The sequence below is a fragment of the Amblyomma maculatum genome, chromosome 3 (assembly GCF_055883805.1).
Source record: "Amblyomma maculatum isolate TAMU_Amacu chromosome 3, ASM5588380v1, whole genome shotgun sequence".
Classification (NCBI taxonomy): domain Eukaryota; kingdom Metazoa; phylum Arthropoda; class Arachnida; order Ixodida; family Ixodidae; genus Amblyomma; species Amblyomma maculatum.
Genome location: NC_139346.1, coordinates 78526764 through 78550960, shown reverse-complemented (window position 1 = coordinate 78550960; position 24197 = coordinate 78526764). Strand labels below are relative to the sequence as shown.

Sequence of the window (24197 nt, the reverse complement as noted above, 5' to 3'; positions counted from 1 at the left end):
CGTCGCGCCGCTTGGCACGCTATCCAGCCAGGCAACCAGTGCTAGAGCAGGTGTTGCAGCGAGTGTTACACTGTTCGGTGTCCACACTCTGTTCGGCAAACCCACTGATCTGCGGGGAAGCGGCGCACGTCTATAGGGCGGCCACATCGTGACTCTCGAGAGTCGGTCTGCGACAGTCCCGATGACTGTCTCATGCATTCTTTATTGTTTTAAAGTATCCGTGTTCGTTGAAAGCCTTTTAGGTAGATGCTTTGCATTGACTTTCTGTGAACCTCTTGTCTCTGTATTTTAGGTTTCAGTATGAAGCCCTCTTTATCATCTCTTGCTGTGTATAAACTTTGTTTTGTTCATTATTTTGTGACTTCAAACCTTACTCTGGCTTATCCCACCGAAAATTGGGTACCAAATGGCCACCCCCTTCTGTTAGTACTGGTAGCTAACTTTCGGCTGAGCTCGTCACGCAAGCTGAGGGCATATTCTTTAAGATCCGAACAGCTGCCACCACACTATAAGGGTGTCTGGGAGTGGGCGCACCAGAAGGTCGCGTAGGTAATAAATTATAATTTTTAATGGACGACAATTCTATAGAACTTCAAGGCGAAAGGCTTTCTAGCCTAAAGGTTAAAATCTCGTGACGGCAAGATTTGTCCGCGAGATGTGTCAAAGAGATTCCGCGAGTGACAGATACGGTGCCTTTCCTGTAAAGCAATTATGGAACGACGGTGAACTTTGATGCGTTTAGCGGAATGCTGGTTGTGGTTGACAAGGGGCGCGCGATGTACTGCGTTCAGCAGAAATGCTCAGGCTTTCACATGTTTTCACTGCACATTACCCAGTGCTCTCGGAATGTTTTGCTTCGATTCAAGACACATTCTCCAGAAGAAAGCAAATATGTTCTAGAAAAACATTGCTGTACTTTGGCGTATTATGACCAAAAATCGGTCTGAGAATGGCGTGAATGCTTTAAAGTGGAATCATTTATGCAATAAGGGAATTTCACCATTAGCAGCGTGTCTATGGTAGACTACTTGTTTATTTTGTGTTGCACTCTCCCGCAAAGATTAGTCCCTGAATTCGTGGAAAGAGCAACGCGCTCTCTGACGACGTACACTTCCTGCGCCATGCCTGTACAGCAGACAGATCCATGTAAATATCAGTAAGGAGGGACTTCAACATAAATGTAAGAACAAATAATTACTTGGAAGCACTTATGTTCAACAATATTCCCGCTCTTCTTCCTCGTAAATCAGTGCTCTAGCTGAACACCTCGTGTAAAATAGTCTTCTCTTTCAGAAGAAACCACTGGAGAAGAAAGTACAACATACATCCATCCGTTGCGCAGACAAGAATGCTTTATTCATCACAGTCGAGAACTGCGAAAGGAGCATATTTTGGGCAAAGTTATGTTCAAAAATTAAAATGTGTCTGTGACATTATTTGCAGCTTTTAGCCCAGGCGCTCCAAACAGTAAGCATCTGGTGAAATAAAATAATTTGATTTGTGGTGATGTGATTATACATTCATGACACTTTAAAAATATTCGCTTAATTTAGCACAAATTCAAATCACGTAAAAATCTGTGCTTAAATTTTCAACAGTGAAATTTTATTTCCATAATGTGCTCAATAAAATCAATGATTACAGAATAATTTTTATTTCGCTTAATCTGGGTACCGCTGGAAATAGCAAATTTCGCTTTGGCCATTGCCGTGGCAGTTTCCCGAACTGGTGCAACTGCCGAGCAAGCAGGTGTATGGCCCACCTCGGCTCACCGATCCAGGTTTCATATCTGCAGTAATGACCTTAAGAGAGCACAAATTATAATTATTGATTTAAGCCAAAAATGTCGAAAGCCTAGAAGACATATATGCAAAGTTATTGACCATCGCTTATGAAACAAAATCATAATGCAGATAAACTCCTAAGTAACTAAATTTCTTTGCGGCTATAGTTTTGTTCTCTTTCATTGTGAAAATTATAGGTTTTCACTGAAAGAGACGGAGGCATGACGTGGCCACTCTGTCTTTACATCTAGCCAAACGTTAGACCAACCAACCAACAAACTAACCAATAAACAATATACTGCATATTTTGTGTCGCAGTCATTTTCCCAGAACGACGGTGCGGTATAACTATGTCGTGCCTGAATAATGTTGTACAGTGGACAGGTGGCCTATATTAACTCCGTACGTATTGGGGACGTTTTTGCCCGCGCCAGTGCCACCAAATTACATACCATACTGATTCATATTCTTTGATTGTGACACAATTAAACATTGTGTGCATGGCAATAGTTCTACAGTTTTCTGGCATAAAATAACCGACACAACGCTCTTGGCCTTATCTGCTGTCGTAGGCTGGATGTAGACATGATAGTGCACTGTCGATAAGACTGGCCATGCAGCGAGAGAATACCACGCTCAGCGCTGCATGTTTACAGAATGGCAATTTTGTATATCTTCAATCTGCTTAGCATTTTTAATGCAATATTTGCATATCAGTGGAAATACCGTTTTTAGTGCAATACAAAGTTTAGATTGGGATATTGCAGTCCTTCAATATCCCTACATGGTCGTGAAACGTCTCCGTCACTCTGTAAGAGACCTTGCTTCCTACCCAAAAAGCGCGCCTGCCGGCTGCCCGCCCGTAACAGCTGGTAGAACGCATTCGGAAGCAGGGCACAGCGTGGCGTACGACATGCCTTGGGGAAGCGGCCGAAAGTGCGATGCAAAGTTGAGGACAAAGAAGGGACGATTGATGGGCAGGCATAGTGATCAATGTATGCGCAAGGGCAACGTTTCGTGCGCGAGGTACATCAAGGGCTGGAGTAACGATGTGCTGGTGGCCATCGGGGACTGGTTGGACGGACAAGAACGATAAATAGGTGACAGCTTTGGGGGCCAGGTGCCGAAAATGAACAGTACATAGGCGGCGTATAATTGGATCCAGGGGCTCCTCCGTAAAAGGTAGGTCGAGCAGAACAACACTTGTGCACAATAAGGGCATAATGTTCAGATAGAATATCAAGGCCGGGGACTAGGTCATGAGTGCAGTGTGCAAGGAAAGTGAAGAGAAAACAAGTATGAGGGCCGGCAAAGGACACACGAGCTGCACACATTCCTACGACAGCAGAAGTGCCACCATCTCCGAGACGGACAACAGCTGAGGGGGAAGGCAGGAGTGAGCACTTTGCGTGAGAAGAGGCAATCGTGGTGATGTTTACGGCGGTCGAGGAGGGGCATGACCACGCTGTTGACTCCTCATCGGACGACACTCCGGGAACCGATTATAAATAGGATATTTGTAAATGCAGCTTAATTCCGCCAATCACTGCGTTGCTTAGGCTATTGTACTTAATGGGCAACAGCTGCCGTAACGCAGAACGGTGGTGATATGTGTAAAAGCAGCGAACAACGATTGGCGGTTAACCATGGTTAAGTTTGGTAAGCGTGGTTAAGCCAGCAGAGTAACTAGGGTATAAGAGAAACTTATGGTCAGTTTGAGTAGCGGACCAGTTTCAGAGAGGAGAAAATGGTAAGCTGTGAATAGAAAAGAATTTGCTAGGGAGATATGGTTAGTATGTTTGAAGCAGGGCAGATGGCTGCAGGTAGAGCAGAACAGCGATAATTGAAAATCAGTGGGCAGTACTTTGTCCTACAGTGGAAGTAACCAGCCTTATGATGTCGATAATTGATGAAAACTTGCCTTGCAACCCATATTGCACTAGCTTCTATAGTATATAGTGCAAATAGTGTCACAAATTTTAATTGCATTAAATTTTTTGTCGTCCACATGGTTATAATACCCATCCCCTTATAGTAATTGTGCAAATAGTCGAGTTGTATCGGTCATTGCTGCTGTATGCACTGTCCTTGCTTTCATTTTGTTCCTATATTGCTTTGCAGGTTGTATCTGCACTGTAGTATTACGGATGAGTGTTTGTAGCTTTGTACCAAGTCAGATTGTAATAATGATATTTAACCACACTGCTATTACCTATTACCTAATTTTGCAGATTCCTTGTGCCACTACCTCAAGGTGAAGGCCTGCCCTGCCGATGAGCTGCAGAAGCGCCCCAAAAAGATGGCAAGGTACCTGGCGAGAAGTGCTGTGGCCTGTGGCAGTAAATATATTCGCATGGTCCCTTTTGATTCTTCTGTCCAGTTCAGGCAAAATTAAGTTGTTGGCTGTTATAATTTGTTCAGCATCACATTAGCAGGTAATGATTGTCATCATGGGTGTGGTATTGTTTTTCTTGTCGAGCTCTTCTGATATGTTGCCAGTGAGAGGCGAGTGAAAGGAACACCGCCTTTTGCAATGCAGTCAGCAAATTACAAGCCACTAGGCAGGAAAAAACTCTTAACGCCTCTCATCCATCTCGTGCACCACTGATCGGCTGAGCATTGCATAGCTTAAATCTAGAAGTTGCGAATGCCTGAGGTCTGTATTAATTGGGGGCCAAATAAGTGCCTCCGACGAACAAGCATTGGACACCATTGGAGCTATGCACACTTTTGCTAGGACCGTACAGAGTCCAAGCGGACCGAATTCCCAAGTTAACAAGATCAGGATAGCTTAGAGTTCACTACCTGTTATCAACGAAGCACGCTGTGCTGATAAAAATAGTGTAGTTTTCTTCATAACTGGTCATTCGAACTATGCAGTGCATGCGATATGTGTTGTCGCAGTCAACATATGTCTCCCAAACTCTGCAGTGGTCTGCACAGCTAGGTGAAATTTTGTTGACACGTTCATACTTATGAGTTCTGCAAATTTTATGTTTATTTCTTATGGGTATGCAGTCTCGCAGTCTTTCTCTTTTTCTTCAGCTAGGGCATGCTGAGCTCGCACAAGCAGAATAAAAAGGAACATCATCAGCCGGGAGTATTGTGCTAATAAAGTGTTTTGCCCCAAAGAAAGGTGTTTTTGATGTGCATGGCCATACTTAAGATTGAATGAAATGCAGAGCTGGACTGCTGCTTCGCAGCTGCATGCTCATTTATCAATAGCAACTACTCGACCAGGCCGACTACAGAACAACACTACAAAAGACAGACTACAGACATGCGACACACTACACAAGACAGACTACAGAAATGCTACACACTACACACTGCAGACTACCGAAATACTACACAAGACAGACAACACAATTACGACATGTCGAAAATATGACAAACCACAAAATACAGGTATTTTTTCTGTAGTATTTCTATAGTACATTTAAACTAGGTGACCACAGCCCAGACGAACAATTTCAGGCCAGCGGCGCCCAGCACGAACCACCAACACTTCGTCCTTGCTCACCACATATTCCACACGCGAGCAATACACTTTGTCGTCATCATTGTTCCTTGACAATATGTTTTTGTCGAGCAGGTGGAATCAAGGCTAGCCAGGTTAGGTGATTTAATAAGATCTAAGTATGGTATTGCCCACTACCTTTGGAGCACCTTGCAGGCAACAGATAGTAATCAGTTCTGTAACTGTCCATGACCTTAATTTGTTGTGAACTTTATTTTGCATAATGTTGTTGCATAACTTGCTTTATTTTATTTTTCATTGTTTTTTTCCAATATTTAGCGGTAGTGGATATCTCGAAACCCAGTGTTTTTCGAATTCCTTTGCCTTGATCGCGCACTGGTGGTTGCAGTGCCTTATGACCTAAAAGCGTATGTTCAATCTTACAAGTTTTGCTTGTAGCATGAGCAAATTTCGTCTGTGCTTTCAGATTTTTGCCGGTAGCATTTCGTCCTCAGGCTCCCGGCCCGTCTCGAAAATTAAACCACTCCCTTTGTAACCGTCATATAATTTGCTTTTATATTTTAGTCTCAGGCGCCCTGTAAAGCTCCATCGTCGGTTTGTCAAGCACTCTCTTTTGCCGCTGGAAATTTTCTGAAGGTCTTTTTGTTTCAAGTTGGTTTATCTATCCTTTTCTTACCCATGACATTCGTATTTGCAAGTCATCTTGTTATTCCCATCTATGACTTATGAATTTTGAAGCGGTACAGGTACCCGAAAAATCTTTGCCTCCGGCTCTGTCATTTATTTTCCTCAACCGGCCTTCGTAATGCACCATACTTTTCGCTTCCTGTGCTCACAACGTCAATCATCTCGTATCCCTTTGAATTGCATCACTAATAGTGGCTGCATGTGACCCCCAAAAAAGTATTCCCACCATCCTCTGCTCTATTGCAATTGCCAAATTTGTGGCAGATCCCAAGCACAGCACAGCGCTTGCAAATGGCAATACTGGTACCATGGCTGCATTCAAGATTCCTCGAATAACTTCATATTTATTATATCCCTATGACCCGGGATTGTTTATGACAAAAGCGTTTCTTTTTCTTTTCTTTACAATTTACTCTATCCCACAAGTAGACTGTTCCATCGTTTATGCAAATACGAAGTAACGTTTATGCTTTAACACTTGGTAACTCTCATATTCCTACCTTGATCTTGCTGAGCGAGCGCATTATTAAAATTATTAGTACTGATGTTTCTGCGTCAAATCTTAGTCTCAGAACACCTGCATCTTTTTCACAACTGTCTGTCAAGTGTTGGAATCCTTTCTGGCTATATGCTAGCAGAACAATATCATCTGCATCTATCAATCCCGGTATGCAGCGAGTTCCCAATTCGCCCCTCTTCCGCCATAAGAGTGTAAAACCCAATTCGTTCAGCTCTATCTGTCGTTCATCTCTTTGATGGAAATCATGAATAGAAGTGGTTACATCGCAAACCGCACCTCTCAAGGCCTGCTATTTCACTGGTACGTTATTCTCCTTATAAATTGGTTTCAATATATTTATTGTTTCCTTGCCCCTACACGGTTTTCAGAATTCGCTACATCGGAGTGTGGTTTTGATAGCTAAAACATCATATCTGTCATTCTTCAACTGCCGCGATTTCAATGAATTGTGTGACTGCTGTCAAAATATAATCTAATCTACGACCTAGCCTCAAACTATTCCCTTTTTTTAGTAGCTCCAGATCCTAAGTCCAGTCTTGTAATTTATTTTCGATTGCCTGCATTGTTATGCTATACAATGCCGATGTCAGTATTACCGCCCTATTAGACTTGATGCAAATTCTCTTCGCATTTGCATCGAAGTCTTATTCTACTCTCTGGCTAGCTTGTTGGGATATCATTTTCAATGCGACGCTTCGAGCAGCGTAAATAATAGTTTTTTTTCTTCACCAAGAGCCGCAATTTGGTTTCATTGGAGTTTCTCTCAAATCTTTTGCTATATTCAGAGGCAACTGCTCCGCTCTCTTCCAATCGAATTTGTCAATGCCGGTGTTAAAAACGTCCGTTTTAGCAGCCCGCATAAATGTTATTACCACTGTCGCTGTAACAAGCTGTTATAGCCGCTTCTAGTTGTTCGTAAATGAATTGCATTATCTATTTATTTTGCAGTAAATTATCGCAGTCGTCCATTATATTGCGGCACGCCTTTTCTAAATAATCACCAAGTGCTTTCAATTGTTCCAGAACTCTTTAAGTGCGTGCTTATTTTTTTTTAATATCTGCCTTTCACCTGTTGGTTATCATCATCATCAGCAGCAGCAGCCTGACTATACCCACTGCAGAGCGAAGGCCTCTCCCATATTTCTCCAATTAACCCAGTTAAGCGCTAGCTGCATCCACTTGAACCCTGCAAACTTCTTATCCTCATCCGCCCACCTAACTTTATGCCGCCCCCTGCTGCACTTTCCTTCTCTTGGAATCCAGTTTGTTACCCTAAGCGACCATCGGTTATCCTCTCTTCGCACTGCATGTCCTGTCCATGCCCATTTCACCTTCCTAATTTCCACTAGAATGTCGGTAACTTGAGTTATTTCTCTGACCCACTCTGCACGCTTTCTATCTCTTAATGTTACCCCTACCATGTTTCGTTCCATAGCCCTCTGGGTTGTCCTGAACTTAAGTACAACCGTCTTGGTTCGCCTCCACGTTTCAGCCCTATAGGTGAGTGCAGGTAAGATGTAACAGTTGTATACTTTCACCTTGAGCGATACTGGTAAGCCGTTATCATAATCTGCGAGTACTTGCCAAATGCGCTCCGTCCCAATCTTATTCTTATTTCCTTTTCATGGTCCGGATCTGCGGTTACTGCCCGGCCTAAGCACACATATTCGCCTACTACTTCCAGTGCTTCGCTACCTAATGTAAACTGCAGTTCCTTCCCAAGGCTGTTGAACATAGAGGCTATTGGTTATAGCATTTAGTTTATCTTGTATCAAAAATGCCCATGTTCCTTTTGTTATTCACATTCGTCTGATAATTGCTGAAGTTCAAGCAAGGATCTATTTTATTTCTGCTTTCCGATGGGCCATGGAAGCTGTTTGACGGTTTGCTATTGAGTCTACGCCCGTACATCTACATCCGACCAACGTTTTGGTCTCTTTTTCATTCTTCACTGGTTTTTCTTTAGCACAATATCTATTTTTCTCTCAACTATTTCTACCACTCCATTATACGTGCGGGACCGATGAGCGCCTTTTCATATACTTATATACCTGTTTTCGTACGGGCGTCAAACGTTGAATGTTCTTATATGAAAATCCGCTTTGTACGTCATGGTCCCACGGTCCAGTGTTGTCCTTCTCGCTATACCGAAATTTCACCATTAACAGCTTATGCTCATGCTTAATGTACTAGTTATATGCTGAAAATTAGGCCCCACCTGGTTGCGTCCGTTTACTCTCAGCATGCGGTTCTCTGCCCTACGATGCGGATCTAACAACACCGCCGACAAAGCTAACTTTGGCAGAAAACAAAAAAAAAATTAGGTCACGTGCTGTGCGTTATGTTAGCACAATGGGAATAAATTGAAAATTATCAAGTGAATCGTATGTAATAGTCCTATGCAATAGCCCTAGATATCGGCATAAAGGACTGAATCCTGTTACATATGGTATTATTTTTTTAGCAAGAACAGTTGCTGAACATTCACCTGTTACTGGTCGCTGGCCCACCATAAACCGCCGAGCGTTTTTTTAATCGATTGACACTATATTTCTGAGCGCCACAATAATCGCTGCATTGTACCGCGGCCGGCGACTTCAGTATTGGAAGCGCACATTTTCTTTCGTGGCACTAGTCTCAGCATCGCGACCTACCTCAGGACCTTCCCACAGTTCGGCCTTTTGCTATGTGTAAGAGGGGTCAACTATGTATTTCCCTCCATCTAAAATAAAATGGTTCTGAATGATGTTTGAAACATTTATCTATGTACTCCTTATTGCTCTGATAGTGAATAATGAAGTGACGGCTTGGTGTCCTGCCAAAAGATGGCGCCACGCAAGCGTCGAAACTTATGAGAACTAATATCCGTCAAACACGTTACTGGAAGATTAAGATGCAAAATATGAACATACATAGCAGGGCGTGCCTACAGGCAGTATGCTTGATAGGTGACAGCCATGGCTGCATCCAAGGGGCTTCTGTCGGAAGAAGAGAATTGGAAGGTAACAAAAAATCGACAAAAATCGACTTCTATACACTGCACAAAATTATACGTTGCTATATAAATACTCTTCATTTAATTGAGACCGCATTCACTGTGCTGAGCACTGATTACCTTCTAGACCATCATTAGTTTATCATACTTAACTGAAGGGAAAATTACCCTCCGATATCTGTCGAGTTACCGATTGATGAGCCGCTGAAAGCCACTGTCTTCATAGACCTAGTAACCTTATGCTCCTAACTAATTTTGTGCAATCCCATGTTAAATATTCTGACTTACAGAATCCATTCTGCTACCATAGCGAAGACTGCCTATCATGCATCGATTAGTAGCGCTGCCAGTGCCTATGTGATGTTCTTCACTTAAGACAGGATATCAGTCACGCACACCTTTTTCCTGGCACACAATGCACGCTGTCACACCTGGTTATTTTCGTTTGATAACTTGATAAGTGCTTCTCAGTATTGATTTATTCCAGTTCTTTAGTGTATAGATTAACGAAAAAAGTAGCGGTAGGGCGTTCTTGCTATGCACTTTGGTTAACGGCGAGCAGACAGTCATGATATGAAAGCACTTGCCGAATGGGCTTGACTACAGTTTTCCTGTTGTAGTTATTTCATTGTGATGTAGGTCCACGGCCATTGTAATGTTTATGCGGCAACTTTTAACTACTTTTGGATCCTCACTGCATGCTGTTTGGTAACTGATGTCATCATCAAAGAGAGTTTATAATTGCTTTATTATCATGAGCAGTGATTTATGAGGCCATAGGTCTGCTTTATATAGCCGTGGCAATAATATTGTCTTGCTATCAGTAAGGTTTGGTGTTTAGCAAGTAAATGTCATCAAACAATCGTTCATCATCATGATGAAAAATCGATTATCCTTACTTCCAAATAACGCTTCTCCCCAACTGCTCTCAATCGAGGTCCGTTGATACCTCTCTAAACATTCTGTTTTGAAGGGGTTTTGCCTCTCTGCCTTACATCCAGCATTTTTGATACTTCATGAATTTCTTTATTGAAAATTGCAATATCGCTAAAGATGCTATTGGTGTCCTAGATTATTGTGTGCAGGATAGTGTTTTAAAAGAGTCGTACAATTTTGTATTTTACATTCTTCGATCAATATGCCTATGGGGTGTGTGCAGGTTGGTTTTATATCAACTTAGATATTACCTTAAAGAGATCATTAGATGCTTAAGGCGCGAGAAATAAGTCGCCTACATTTATGTATACGTTTTTTTGTTATATCCAAAAAATGAAAGCTGTCAGCAAAATTGTTTAATGTATATTTAATTTTTCCAAATTGGCAGTGTTAGAATATCGAATGTCAAATATACGTAAATAAACACGAGAAAGGCACTTTTATCTAAAGTAAAGAATAAATAATCGAAAAAGGTTTGCTTATTTTGAAGCAAGAACATCATTGTGGTAGATAGAGCTGTACTTCGCATGTCATAATTTTGCCTTGGAATGGACGTGACCGATACTGCGCGTTCGCTTTCTTATAAACAAATTTAAAATTGAAGCGAAAGCTCCCCCTCCCCAGCCACGTTGCCGCAGTGATTAAGGTGCCCGACCACTGGGCCGGACTACTCGAGCTCGAATCCGCCCCCCGGCGAAATATTTCGATGAAGGCGAAACGGAGATTCATCCGTGTGCTTTGCGATTAAGTGCACAAACGATCACAGTGTGGTCGAAATTACTCCCTAGCCTTTCACTACAGCAGCATTTTCCCTTTACACTTTCCCTGCCACCTTCCTTTCTGTTCTTATGGCGCGGATCAGGTGTCCGTAGTGGAGGGCTACGGAGTAATTTCGACCACCTAGGGATCTTTAACGTGCGCTGACATCGCACAGCACACGGACGCCGCTTCGTTTCGCCTCCATCGAAACGCAGCCGCCGAGGTCGGGTTCGAACCCGGGTACCCTGGCACAGTAGTCGGGCGTCTTACCACTGCACCACCCCGACGGGGCAAAACAAGTGAGACAGTTACTGCGCCTTTCCCTTCCTATAAATAAATAAATAAATAAATAAATAAATAAATAAATAAATAAATAAATAAATAAATAAATAAATCCATGGAACAAGTACGACAGACACTGCGCCTTTCCTTTACAGTTTAACCAAATACTAATATTGATTCATTGAATGTCCTTTATTAAATGGGAAGGCTCATGGCCATGGATGGGGGTAAAGGGGAGTAGACAGAAGCTTCATTGTTTAGGTCGTCACTTAAATCATATTGCTCTAACCAGGCCACTAAGCGAGCCATACTTGGCAAATATCATCTGTGTGTTAGCATGAGGTTCTAGGAGGGAACGGTAGTTCAGGCGGTATGGTTTGATCTCGGAGCGTCCAGTAGAAAAGCAGGACAATCCCAAAGTAGATGAGATATGCCGCCGCGCGTTAGAGTCGTACATTGGGGGCACGTAATCATTTCCTCTGCATACTGACGCCAGCGGGCCATAATACGTGGCGTGTAAGCCGCATGTGCGATGAGCTTATTCAAAAAGACTTCTTGACTTCGGGTGAGGTGGGTTTTTCGCGTAAAAGGTGGGTCTTGTGTGACCACCTGCATGCGATGATTACTGAGGTTACGAAGACTGGTCCGAGTATAGTATATAAGGTAAGATAAGGGGTGTGTGGCCCGCCCAATGTATAGTAAGGAAGAAGCAAGGGGGGTAGGGAAGTAACTGCGGACATCCCACCTGCCAAGGCAGCCGCGGCGTGTGCCGCCGCATTGCCCCCTGATTTGTCCGAGTGACATGGGGTCCGCTGAATAGCGACAGTTCTGGTCGCGAGTTGGTGGCGTTGAAGGAGGCGCTGAACGGCCGTAGCTGTTGCATCTTGCGAGCCTGGAGTATACTAAAAAAAAAAGGTGTGATCTTAGTCTTTTTGGGGGGTAAACTGCTTGTCGCTGAGCTAACACCTTTTTGGGGTAAGGTTACGCTGTGTCTTGGAAGACTAAGTATTTATACCATTGCATGTAGTGTAACATTACGCTTCTGGTAGCATAAACTTGCACCTTCACAAGCAGTGTAACTGTATTCTACCTAGGCATAACGTTGCACCTTTCATAAAGGCCTATGTTTTAGTCTGTCGATGGCATAAGCATACCCTTGCATCAAAGGTGCAAGTTTGCACCAGGCAACGTAAACTTATCCTGTATGTACAGGTGCAAAGTTATCATTTTAGAGTATAAATTTATATTACGATAAAGAGCGCAAAGTTTTGCACCTTTATGGTGCAAGCTTATACCACCAGGAGAAGGATAACGTTGCCCTCCAAGCAGTTTAAAGTAATGCCATATTACATAGGGTATCTAAGCATCATCTTGTGGTATATATATGCTATCCACACAAGAGTACTATTACCAATCTGCATCGTAAACTTGGTCACTGGAAGCAGAAATAAAGCTAACCAATACATTTCAAGATTTTCTGGAAGGAAAGATTATGTTGAAACATTGCAATATCTTTGTGTCGTCTGGAGTGTGACAGTGAGCAATGTTTCAGGTGAGGTAGGCTGTGTCATGCTGTGTTCAAGCCGTAAGCTATGTTGCAGAGTGAACAAAAAGAATTTACAGAACAATCGGTTAAGATAACATACCATGGTGTTTGTTTATTTCACCTCATTATACACCGAAGTTGCATCAAGGGACTGGATAATCTTCTCCGCACAGTCAGGGCAGGGATGTACTACGTATTTGACCTGCATAGAAAAGAGAACTTGTAATCGGTTACTCACGAAGAAAGTCTCACAAAACATGCTTATGGAGTAATTAATTCACATATAAAAATAACACTGCACAAAGGGCAAGTAAAAAGGAAGACAGATGGAAATAGTGCACCAGTACAGGCTTCCAAGTGTTTATATAATGAGAATTGTGAACTCACACAATATATAGATCAATGAAAATTCTCCAAATCTGAGCTTTACCTGTGCCACTAACACACACATAGACAACTAGCACATTGCAATCTCAGAAAAAATTGACAATATGCTCAATAAGACACAATATACAATGAGACATATTCTTGTTAGGAGCAGGGTCAAGCCATAGGCATCACTGATGTTGGACTACCCAGAGGGTCATTTAATGAAATATGAATGAAAACATATTGATAAAATAGAAGCTAGCCTAATAAAGGCAAAAGATGTGATTTAAAAAACCCCTCCCTCTACTCGTTCATATGTGCAGTTCTCCTTTTTTTATCATTAGCTTTTTACATTAAACTTTGTTTCATCAACTTCACTTTCACCTTTGTTGTTTGCTGGTTTCCACTCCAACACCCAAACATTATAGTTTGCTTTCACACCTGACCATACCAGTGGTCTTGTTTCTAGTCACTATGGTCTCACCCTCCTAGAAAACACTGTCTCTGGTCCTTCATGACATTATCTTATGTTGCCTATAGTGTTAATGTTTTCCTGAGACTACACTGTCTTTAGTCATCTGATCATCCATCACAAGTGACAACTGCAAATCTCTTCTTCTTTTCTTTTTTTTTTTGGAGGGGGATGGGGGGAGGTTCTTTTGTTCTTGCATTCGTTGTCATTTCTCATGAATATAACGAATGAAGCTTGTTCCTGCAGAGCTTGCTCCTGCAGGGGTATGTCTAAGGCCATTCTATTGTTTCTGCCTTTAGTGCAGTTTACATTCCTGGAAAAAGGCATGAATATACCACAGAGACTATGCCTTATAAAATGCGGGATACCACTTCTGAAAGATGGAACATTTCATGCTAAAAGAGCAATGATAGCAAGGCACATCCAAAGCACCTTCTGCACATGTTCATTACTGCAGTGATGTCACAGATGCAGAATTATGTAAAGCATGGCAATAAAATGCAACTTTTACATAAGTTCATTGCTAGTTTCACACCACACATCAGCTTATGCCGATGCCAAAAACTTCTCGAGACTGCCGTTTCACTTCAAAACTACATTATCTTGCTCAGGGGGCAAAAAACAATACACTTCAATACCCCTATAATTCCTTGAACAAGCCACAAAGCTTGTGATTCTATGTATTGCTGCTTCATGTAATGCTCGCAGCACATGCAGCAGGAATAAAACTTCTCATAAACTGCAATTTGCCAGAACTGTCAACTGCTTATCTCTTTAGATGCCTAACTAATGAAATTGTAAATGCTGACCAATATTATACAAGAATGATTACTAAAAAGTGTTTACAACAAATTTCTCGAAGATTATGTTTTTTACCTTTACAGATTGCAAATCATAAACTATGAAGAGACACCCGTGCAGTTTCTGCCGGTGGGTTGTGCAGCAATGTGGACTTTGGGTACCTGGTACAGCTTCAGGATTAGACTTAATTATCTCTTCTTTTTGTTTATAAAAGGCAATATGAAAACTGCAAAATTGAAGGCTATTAATGAGTGAGCCTAGGCCTAAAACCCTCCTAATCATCTATGTGGTCTAACATAATGAGCATCAAAAATATTCCTTTAAAAGCTTTGTAAGTTGGTTTTTCCACATTACATAACTAAAAAAGGGTGTTGCTGACATTTCTTATTCAGATAATATAGACATATTTTGTGTTTTTGATGATGCAGAAGAAGCTAACATGATTCTGGCAACAATACCAAGTGCAGCAACATTTTTTACATGCAATGTGGGAAAGCAAGACAATAGTTTTCAAATATGCCTTTCCTTGTTCAATATTCTGAACTACATTGCTCTTTCAGAAAATTTAAGAACTGGGCTCACCTATAATATTGGGGACCCTCATTTCTGGTATATAATACTGTCCCCTAAAATTAAAATGCAAAAGTTAAGTCAATTTTGGTTGATTAGCCATTCAACCATTATCCTCTACCACAGGCATGTCCACTGTGCTGCACAATCCAGTTCTAATTGTACTGCAAATTTCATTTCATTCATTCTCCCTTTATAGGCCCATAGACATGACATAAGGGGTGGGGGCATATATATATATATATATATATATATATATATATATATATATATATATATATATATATATATATATTTGTTAAACGGTAGTGGTGGAACACAAGGAAAATACGCTGAGTACAAATGGCACAAAACAATATAAAGAACACAAAAGAAACAATAAAGCTGAAAGTGCTAAAATACCGTCCATTACATATCACCTGCAGTACTTCATTTTTAGTTTCATTCTATTGTGGACATACCTAGCAACATAAGAGCATGTGAGTTGTTGAAAATTACACCCATCAGAGAACATAACCTTACTGCTGAGAACCAAGTGCAAACAATTTAAATATTAGGTTTTGAAGAAAAAAAGAAAAGAGGCATACATTAACAGCTCACTCAATAAAAAGAAGTCAACATGTTCAGATCGATTACATACTGAAAAAATTCCTCCCTTGCTAACTTGCTCAATAGCACTGAATGGTTCCAAAATCAATGTAATGCCAGGGCTATTGCTCCTCAGCATAGAAAAATATGCTCTTTGATAGACATAAAGCAACAATGAACAGACCACAATGCCACAGCTATGTCGAAAAATACATACCACACAAATCTTGCCGTAAGTAGTCGTCCAGCGCTGAAGAAAGCAGGTTGATCTTTAGAAGCAGGAGTAACAGCACTTCTACACCGTATTCCTCTTACTGGCAGGTACGCTGCAGCAAAGGTATCATTCATAACATTAGCATGATACTCGTAACTAGTACATACATAACTATAGTACAAAAAATAATGGCACCACACATGCCAAAAAAATGACTCAAATATTTTGACAATGAGCTTAAAAGCTACAACTCCTGTTCCTAGATATATCTGTAACAATATCTGCCACCTTTTTACAGTCGAAATAACTGCTTAAATAAACTAGAATAGCAGATTTATGACAAACTGCTAGCACAATGACAATACACATTAACTTCAATGAGGGAATGTCTCAGTACCAGTGAATTGTAGTAATGAGTATAACACAATGTCTGACAACAGAAACTACAGAAGGAAAAGAATGTGTTGTTATTGCTCAGGAATAGCCTCCTTTCTATGGGTCAGGAGGCTGAAAAGTTCAGAATGGAAATAGCTGAGTAGAAACTATAGCAAATCCCCAAATGAAAAATCTTAGTAATATAAAACTTTTTCTTAGGTCGCTAACGAAAATTAGCACATTTAATCAAAATAGCTGTTTGGGCCAGTTGGTTCATACTTACACCCTAAAAGACCAGCGAAAAAAAAGAAAAAAAAAGAAAACAGGTACAAAGGAACACAAAACGTATTTCAGTGCCCGTCCTGTCATTTTTTGTTCCTTTGTCCCCGTATATATTTTTTTTTTTTGCGCTAGTCTTTTTATGTAGCGATTACAAAAAGAAAGTCAGTCTTAAAGCAGAGAAGGGGTGACACATGGTTTGCTTCAATGCTGAAGACATCTGATCACCAGCTAACCCAGATTTTTCACTTGTTAAGTGATTTGATCGAGTCAAATATTTATTATCAGTTCTTAACATAAGTGATCAGCAAGTTAAATAACACTATTTACTCGCACACGCCCTTAAACACAATGAAACTGAATTGATAAGTCACTGTCTGGGCGTGCACCATATTGCACGGCATGAGCGAAAATGGCAACACGCAAGGAGACACACACATGGCACGCGACATAAATATTCTCCGACGAGAATCCCAAGCAGTACACATTGAGGCAGATGTCAGTGATCAGCAATATGTGCCACAAAAGTGCGCGTGTCAATTTAAACGCCCCTTTCTGGACGGAAACAATGCTTTGGACTTACCAGCACGGATAGCAGAGACCAGTTTCAAATTCTTTGAAGAAACGACAGTCTACGTTCTTGCGCAGACGAGACAAAGGACTTGAGCCTGCAGCGAAAAAAAAAAGCGTGAGAAATGTCTTTCCTGCACATTGCGTCACTGCGACAGTATACATGTACACGAGTCGGCTCGGTCCCACCTCTGGTCTCGGCGCCATCAGCTCAAAACTGCGGGGTTAAATCGGCGTTCTAAAAGCGTCACTTTAGGTTATCAAGCGCGCTGCCTTCGAACGTACAGGTTGCTGGCAAAAGAACCGTAAACTTAACCCATCACCCTGCATGCTCTCCCGCATTTATGGCAACGTTCCCGTAAAGCAGCAACAACAGACGATCAAAATCGATTGTAGGCAGCGAGCAAAAATAATGCGGCATGCAAACACGTCAATGCGTATCACCGGGACTGCATTAGCGCTCGTCGACGCATACTTTCGACCGCGGGATATGCTTGTGAGCGTCGTAGACGACTAAAAATGCACCATTAACATCCCGCAAAAAGGTCGTGACCATCTGAAAATTTTGGGGTGCGCCGCTCCTCCAGTCTGAACTGAGGGAGTGGTATGCTCAGGTTGGGATCCAAGACGTCGTGCTCAGAGGCCGTTTCACAGACAAACAAGCAGCGTCGCGGACGTAAGCAATAACAAAACATGTTCAGGCCAAGTTAAATAGCAAAGAAAAACACGTAAAACGAAATGTAAAACGTCACTTACATGCGCGGCTGAAATTTGGCGCCAAGGATCCGTTGGAACACCACCACCGCGACGACCAGCCATCCGCCGTTTCATTCCGAAGTTCACACTTTCACGAAGTCGTTTCATAGTGAGGCATCAATGAGCGCACTCGATGAAATAATCGCTGAGAGCAACCGAACTTTTCTAAAAACACAGATGAGTACCAACGACAAAGAGCACGAACGCTGACTCGTGCGGCAATCGCCGTCGTCGTCTTCTCGGACTCGCAGAGTCGCAGGGAACGCAAGCAGGCTCAAGCAACTACGAACACGTGACGCTGCGTTGAGAATAAAAGCAACAAAACTCAAAAGCAAGTGTTTCGCTTCTCGCCTCACCACCACTCCCCCCTCACCTCCCCTTTCTCCCTGTTTTGCAGCGTACACACTTGTCTGTCCGCCCTTGTTCTGAGTTCGGCCTTGCTCCCTCCACGGTCAAGCTCGCGTAGGAGTCAAAAGACCAAGGGGTGTCGGGGGGGGGGGGAGGTGAAGGGGGGAGGCACCCCTTTTTTAAGAAGATAAGATGCTCCCAACGTTCGACGATTCCCCACCTCCTCCGGGGAAAAACGGGGGGTCCTTTTGTGGTAGCTCTTGAAAGGACATCGGACGGGAAGTAGAAACACAGCCGCACCCAGCTTGAAACCGGTTACCATCATAAAAAAAAAAAGAAGAAACAAGCGGCAAACTTTTTTTTGCTTGAGCTGCAGGGACGAAATGGTGCAAAATCATGCGAGAGAGACTAACGTCTTCCGTGCGGGTGATTGCGCAGGGTATATTTAAGCCATGCGGTTTCAGGTAACATAAATCCCGAAGTTACCCTCCTTTTACACTCTTTTTTTTAGAGTGTAGGCATTTCCTTGTAAGCTTCATAGGCATCAGTAAGAATACGTATTGAACCAGTTCATGTTCAAGGCACTCCTGACAAGGCTCCCCAAATCGCGAGGAGTTCAGCATGAAGATCGGTACTTTGAGGTAGGTGGCAGGCATAAGCATCTGAAGGAGAAGGGTTGTTATCACGTACCCAACCCATAGATACAAATTCGCTTTTAATCGATGCGTCGGTGTATATGTCAGTTGTATCAGGGATTCACTGTTGTCGGTGATGGTTGGGTTTGGTTGGGTTGGTTCATAGGAAGGGAAAGGCGCAGTATCTGTCACACTTGCTCTGTGGACACCTGAACCGCGCCGTAAGGGAAGGGATGAAGGTGGGAGTGAAAGTGGATAGAGAGAAAGAGGAGCCGTAGTGGAAGGCTACGGACTAATTTCGACCACCTGGGGACCTTTAACGTGCGCTGACATCGCACAGCACACGGACGCCTCTTCGTTTCGCCTCCATCGAAACGCAGCCGCCGTGGTCGGGTTCGAACCCGGGAACTCCGGCACAGTAGTCGGGCGTCTTACCACTGCACCACCCCGGCGGGGCATTCGAGGAGCTTCCGGGGAATGACAAAATCGCAGTTTATAGGTCGGCGATGGAGGCGTGTGACTACTGGCATTTCCCAAGGGGGAAGAGATGCATATTCAGTTCAGTTTAGTCGTTCAGTCGTGTCCGATTATTCGTGACCATGTGGACCATGTCACGCCACGCTTTCCGGTCTCTCACTATCTTCCTAACAAATAACTTCATCTGCAGTGCCTCGAGGATGCCATCTAACTATCGTGTTCGCTGCCTACCCCTTCTCCGGCGACCCTCAACCTTCAAATCTTTCTCCAGCGACTCCTCTCTTCTCATCAGATGACCAAAGTAGCTGAGCTTTAACTTTAGAATTTGACCCTCCAATGAGCAGTCAGGGTTTATGGTCGCCAATATCGACTGATGTGATCTTCTGGCAATCAAAGGAACTCTCAAGAGTCTCTGCCAGCACCACAATTCAAACGCGTCAATTCCTCGGCGGTCAGCCTTCTTCACAGTCCAACTCTCGCATCCATACATCACAACTGGAAAGACCATAGCACGAGTTATACGGATCTTGGTTGGCAGACTAATGTCTCTGCTCTTAACTAGGCGGTCAAGGCTAACCATTGCTCTCTTTCCCAGAAGCAGGCGTCTCCTAATTTCATGGCTGCAGTCTCCTTCCGAGGTAATCTTAGAGCCCAAGAAGAGAAAATATGTCACAGCTTCCACTTCTTGTCCATTGATGCTCCAGGACTTGACAGGGCAAGACGCCATAGTCTTTGTCTTTTTAATGTTCAGTTTAAGCCCAAAGAGATGCATATAGGGCTGGTGTTTTGTCATTACGCTGTTAATCCCAGGTCAGCAGCAGGCGATGCCCTTGAGCATTGTTCTCTAGATGTATTCGATGACGCGTCTATGACTCCGAAACAATGGTAGCGAGTGGTGGGAGAGCGGCCAAACAATCAAGTTCGGCTATAGGAGTGTGCTTAGGTAGACCTGTAATAGTGCGTAGTGTTGCGGGATGAAGGCGTTCGACCTTAGCGAAGTCAGTCTTCGGCAGTTGGAGGACGGGTGTGCCAGAGAGAATTTTTCCGACCGCCGCCACTCGGGCAATCGCACGGCAGGCATGTTGCCGTGCACCGCCGTGCCGGTTGGACAGGCGACGAATAGTGTGTAGCAGTGCTGGCCAAAGGCGTTGCAGCTGATGAACCCATTTCTGAGGACTGTTGCAGCTTGAGATGGGCAGACCAAGAATGCGGATTTGCCCATTTGAGGAGGTGATGGTGCTGCCTACGATGTGAAGATGGATCTGCATACTGGGGTTGGTTTTATGTTTTCCGCCGATACTAATCAATTCTGTTTTATGTGGTGCGAGTTCGAGGCCAATTTTGGTTAGTGTATCTTCAAGACAAGGAAGGGCAGCCTGAAGTTCAGTCTGCATAGAATATTTGTCTACGTAATCCGCTGCCTCAGTCCAGACGATAATATCATCGGCATATATAGCGAATCTTGTTCTTGTGCCGAGTTCCAGGTTCTCGGCGACGCGTGTCATGGCCAAGTTGAACAATATGGGTCCGAGAATGGAGCCCTGAGGTACACCCCTATCCACGTAATAGGTTTTGGGCACCCATCCCAGAGCTTTTCCATGTAGCTGAATTGGTCTAGATGTCAAAACATTGCTGATCCAGATTTGGGCACGAGTACTAGGAAAGCGTTTGGTGAGTTTCTCTAGGATAAACTCATCGCGAACATTGCTAAAGGCTTTGTGTATATCGACAGCCAGGAGATAGTCAGGTAGCGCTTTACGATGAACTCTATTCAGAACTCTTTGCTAAAGCCAAAGGCAGTCATGAGTTCCGAGGTTAGGGCGGAAGCCGGCTTGAGCTGGATGAAATCCAGGACTGATGTATTCAATGTAGTGACTAATTCGGGTATGCAGCAGGCGCTCGATGAGTTTACAGAGATGGGAAGTCAGGCCGATTGGACTCAAATTACTAGGAAGGCGAGGGTTTTTGCTGCCAGGTTTAAAGATACGAAGATTAAGAGAAAGCTTCTGATCACCCGGAACCGTTCCGGTCTCCCATTAAGAATTAATGATGTCGAGAAGGGCATCCTGGGCTGCCGAGTCGAGATTGCGAAGCTCCTGCCAACTGACTCGGTCATACCCGGATTTGGCGCGAGCTCGGCCTCTTCCGAGGGCTGCTTGCAGTTCTCTCTTAGAGAATGGGCGATATAGGTCTGGATCAGGGTTTCTGACTGGGAAAATGAAAAATGCTTATGGATGCGTTAGGCTGGCGTGTGGAATAAAGTACGTATAACTTCATCTTCAACATCAGCCTGGTTGCCATTGAGAAGGAGCACGGCGAGAGGTGGGGCCCCACGTGCCTTGCCATTTAGGCCACGAAAGATGCGCCAAATTTGTGATAGGCCCGGTACTTGTCCAAGACGGTCGCAGGTAGAGTGCCAAGCCTCACTTTGCAGGTGAAGCTGGTATTCCCGGATAAGCTTGAATTGTCGTCGAAGAAGTACGAGGTCTTTGTGACATCTTCCGCGTGTCCGAAAACGTTGCGTGAGGTAATCTGCGCGACGCCAATCGTTACAGGGGATATATCCGAGAGCTTGCGTGCGGGCATCTCGGAGTACAGACAGAAAGGAGTCAATATCCGAGAAGGGGGTCGTAGTATTAGCACGAAACTTTCCCAGTTGAAAAAAAAAAACGAATGTGTTGTCTGAACGCGAAGACATTACGATTGAGAGTGAGCAAGATGGACAAGTGATCGCTGCCCCAAGAATTAGAAAGGACTTCCCAGCGCCGAAGAAGATGCGGTGATGAGAATGTAAGGAACGGTGTAGTGTCCGCTTGAGAGGGCTGGAGACCGATACAGGTCGGCGTGTCAGGTTCGTTACACAGAGTAAGAAGAGTTTGATCAATGTTAACACTATTAATATCTTTACAGTGCAGTTAGGTGTCCACAGAAAAAAGTGTTCGACAGATATTGCGCTGTCCCTTTCCTGTCAATCATATTTTTAATCTTTAGGATGCAATGATACCGCACAACACAGAAATGCCACTCCGTTTCACTTTCATCGAAATGCAGCTGCCGGTAGTTGGCTTCGAACTCGAGTACTCTTGAATAGTTTAGCATCCTCAACACTTAGCCACCGCTCAGGTGTCTTCAGAGGTTTTACTCTTGAAAGAAAGGCGAATTATCCGTCTCAATTACCTGTGGACACCTACCCTGCAAATGAACTGCATACTATTGGAGGCGAAACCAAGTCATTCGTGGATTGTGCGATGTCGATGCACGTTATTTTATGATCCTGAGGTTGTGGAAGTTACTACGACGTCCTCCACTTTGCACCTGAGTGCGACATAATAAGCACAGATGGACGTTACCTTTTTTATGGAACCTCTTCTTATCTTACTATACTTTTACCAGCGCCGAAGGTATACTCGGCTATACGAAAAAATTATAGAGGCAGAAGAATTCGATATCCCCAACCACACAGCTCTCTACACAGAGAGGAAACTGTCATTTGCAGACAATTACAGACAGATTCATACCCAAACTTGCACATATGAACAAAATGCACCCTACTATATACGCGGACAGATGTCCGTGATGCGACGAAAAACCCACACTTTACCACATCACATGGGCCTGTCAAAACATAGACGTGGTCCTCACAATTCTAAACACGAGTGCGAAGGAATGAGAGACTCTGCTGTCAAGCGACCGTTGAGAATACCAACAAGGTCTGGTACAGCAAGCTCAACTGGCGGCAGTGGCCAGCGGATCCCTGTGCTGAGGGCAACCGACCATTGGGTGAAAGGGGACAAGATGATTGAGACGACTCAAGAGAATGCAACAAGGAAATGCCTCTGAAGACGCCCCAAAATCCGCCAAAATAATATAGGGTCAAATAAAGTTTTTCCTTACTTCCCGGGTTTGATCCCGACCCCGGCGGCTGCGATTCGATGGAGGCAAAACGAACAGGCGCCCGTGTACTGCTGTTGTTGTGGCTGTAGGAAGAAAGAAAAGAATGCACATGCCTGCTACTGGCTCTGTAGCTGAGCCACCTCCGCTGCCTCGTGCGGACAAAACAGAAAATAGAGAAGCAAGAGAAAGAAGAGGGCAGCTAAGCGGTGGCGGGTGCAATGACGGCCTACAACAGATAAACATTTCATGGCTGGCTAGCCCCCGCCGCAAAGAGAATTCCGCCACAACTTCTGCGGTTGACGACTTCCGTTGTTGCGGCGCACGTCCTTTTCTCCCTCTTCTTTTTTCTTTACTGTCTATTTTCTCTTCTGTTGTTGTTGTGGCAGTAGGAAGAAAGAAAAGAAAATGCACGGGCCTGCTAGTGGCTCTGTAGCTGAGCCACATCCGCTGCCTCGTGCGGACAGAAGAGAAAACAGACAAGAAAGAAAAGAAGAGGGAGAGAAAGACGCGCGCCGCAACAACAGCCATCGTCCACCACCACCAAAGCGGTGGCGGGTGCAATGACGGCCTACAACGGACAAAAATCAGTAGCTGGCTAGCCCCCCCGCCGCAAGCGGCGCTGCCCTACCTTCCCAGCCCAGCAGGGCCAGGAATTGCCGCCCTTCACCACCTTTCTCGCCGCCTTCTCTTCTGTCCGCACGAGGCAGCGGAGGTGGCTCAGCTACAGAGCCAGAAGCAGGCCCGTGCATTTTTTTCTTCCTTCCTACAGCCACAACAACCCCGCCACAAGCGGCGTTGACCTACCGTTCCAGCCCCGTAGGACCAGAAACTGCCACCCTTCAACACCCCTTTTTCATGT

General features: G+C 43.8%; 1 protein-coding gene across 1 annotated transcript in view; it reads right to left on the bottom strand.

Annotated features, from left to right (window-relative positions):
- Positions 1 to 1625: 1625 nt before the first annotated feature.
- The window catches only part of LOC146195031 (evasin P985-like), a 76792-nt gene continuing 54220 nt past the window's right edge, over positions 1626 to 24197 (bottom strand). Inside the window, exons 5-6 of the mRNA XM_084596185.1 lie at positions 9385 to 9450; positions 1626 to 1802 (exon numbers count right to left, since the gene is read on the bottom strand). Of these exons, the coding sequence (XP_084452311.1) occupies positions 1662 to 1802; positions 9385 to 9450 (207 nt within the window). The 3' untranslated portion in view covers positions 1626 to 1661. The remainder of the gene's footprint in view (positions 1803 to 9384; positions 9451 to 24197) is intronic.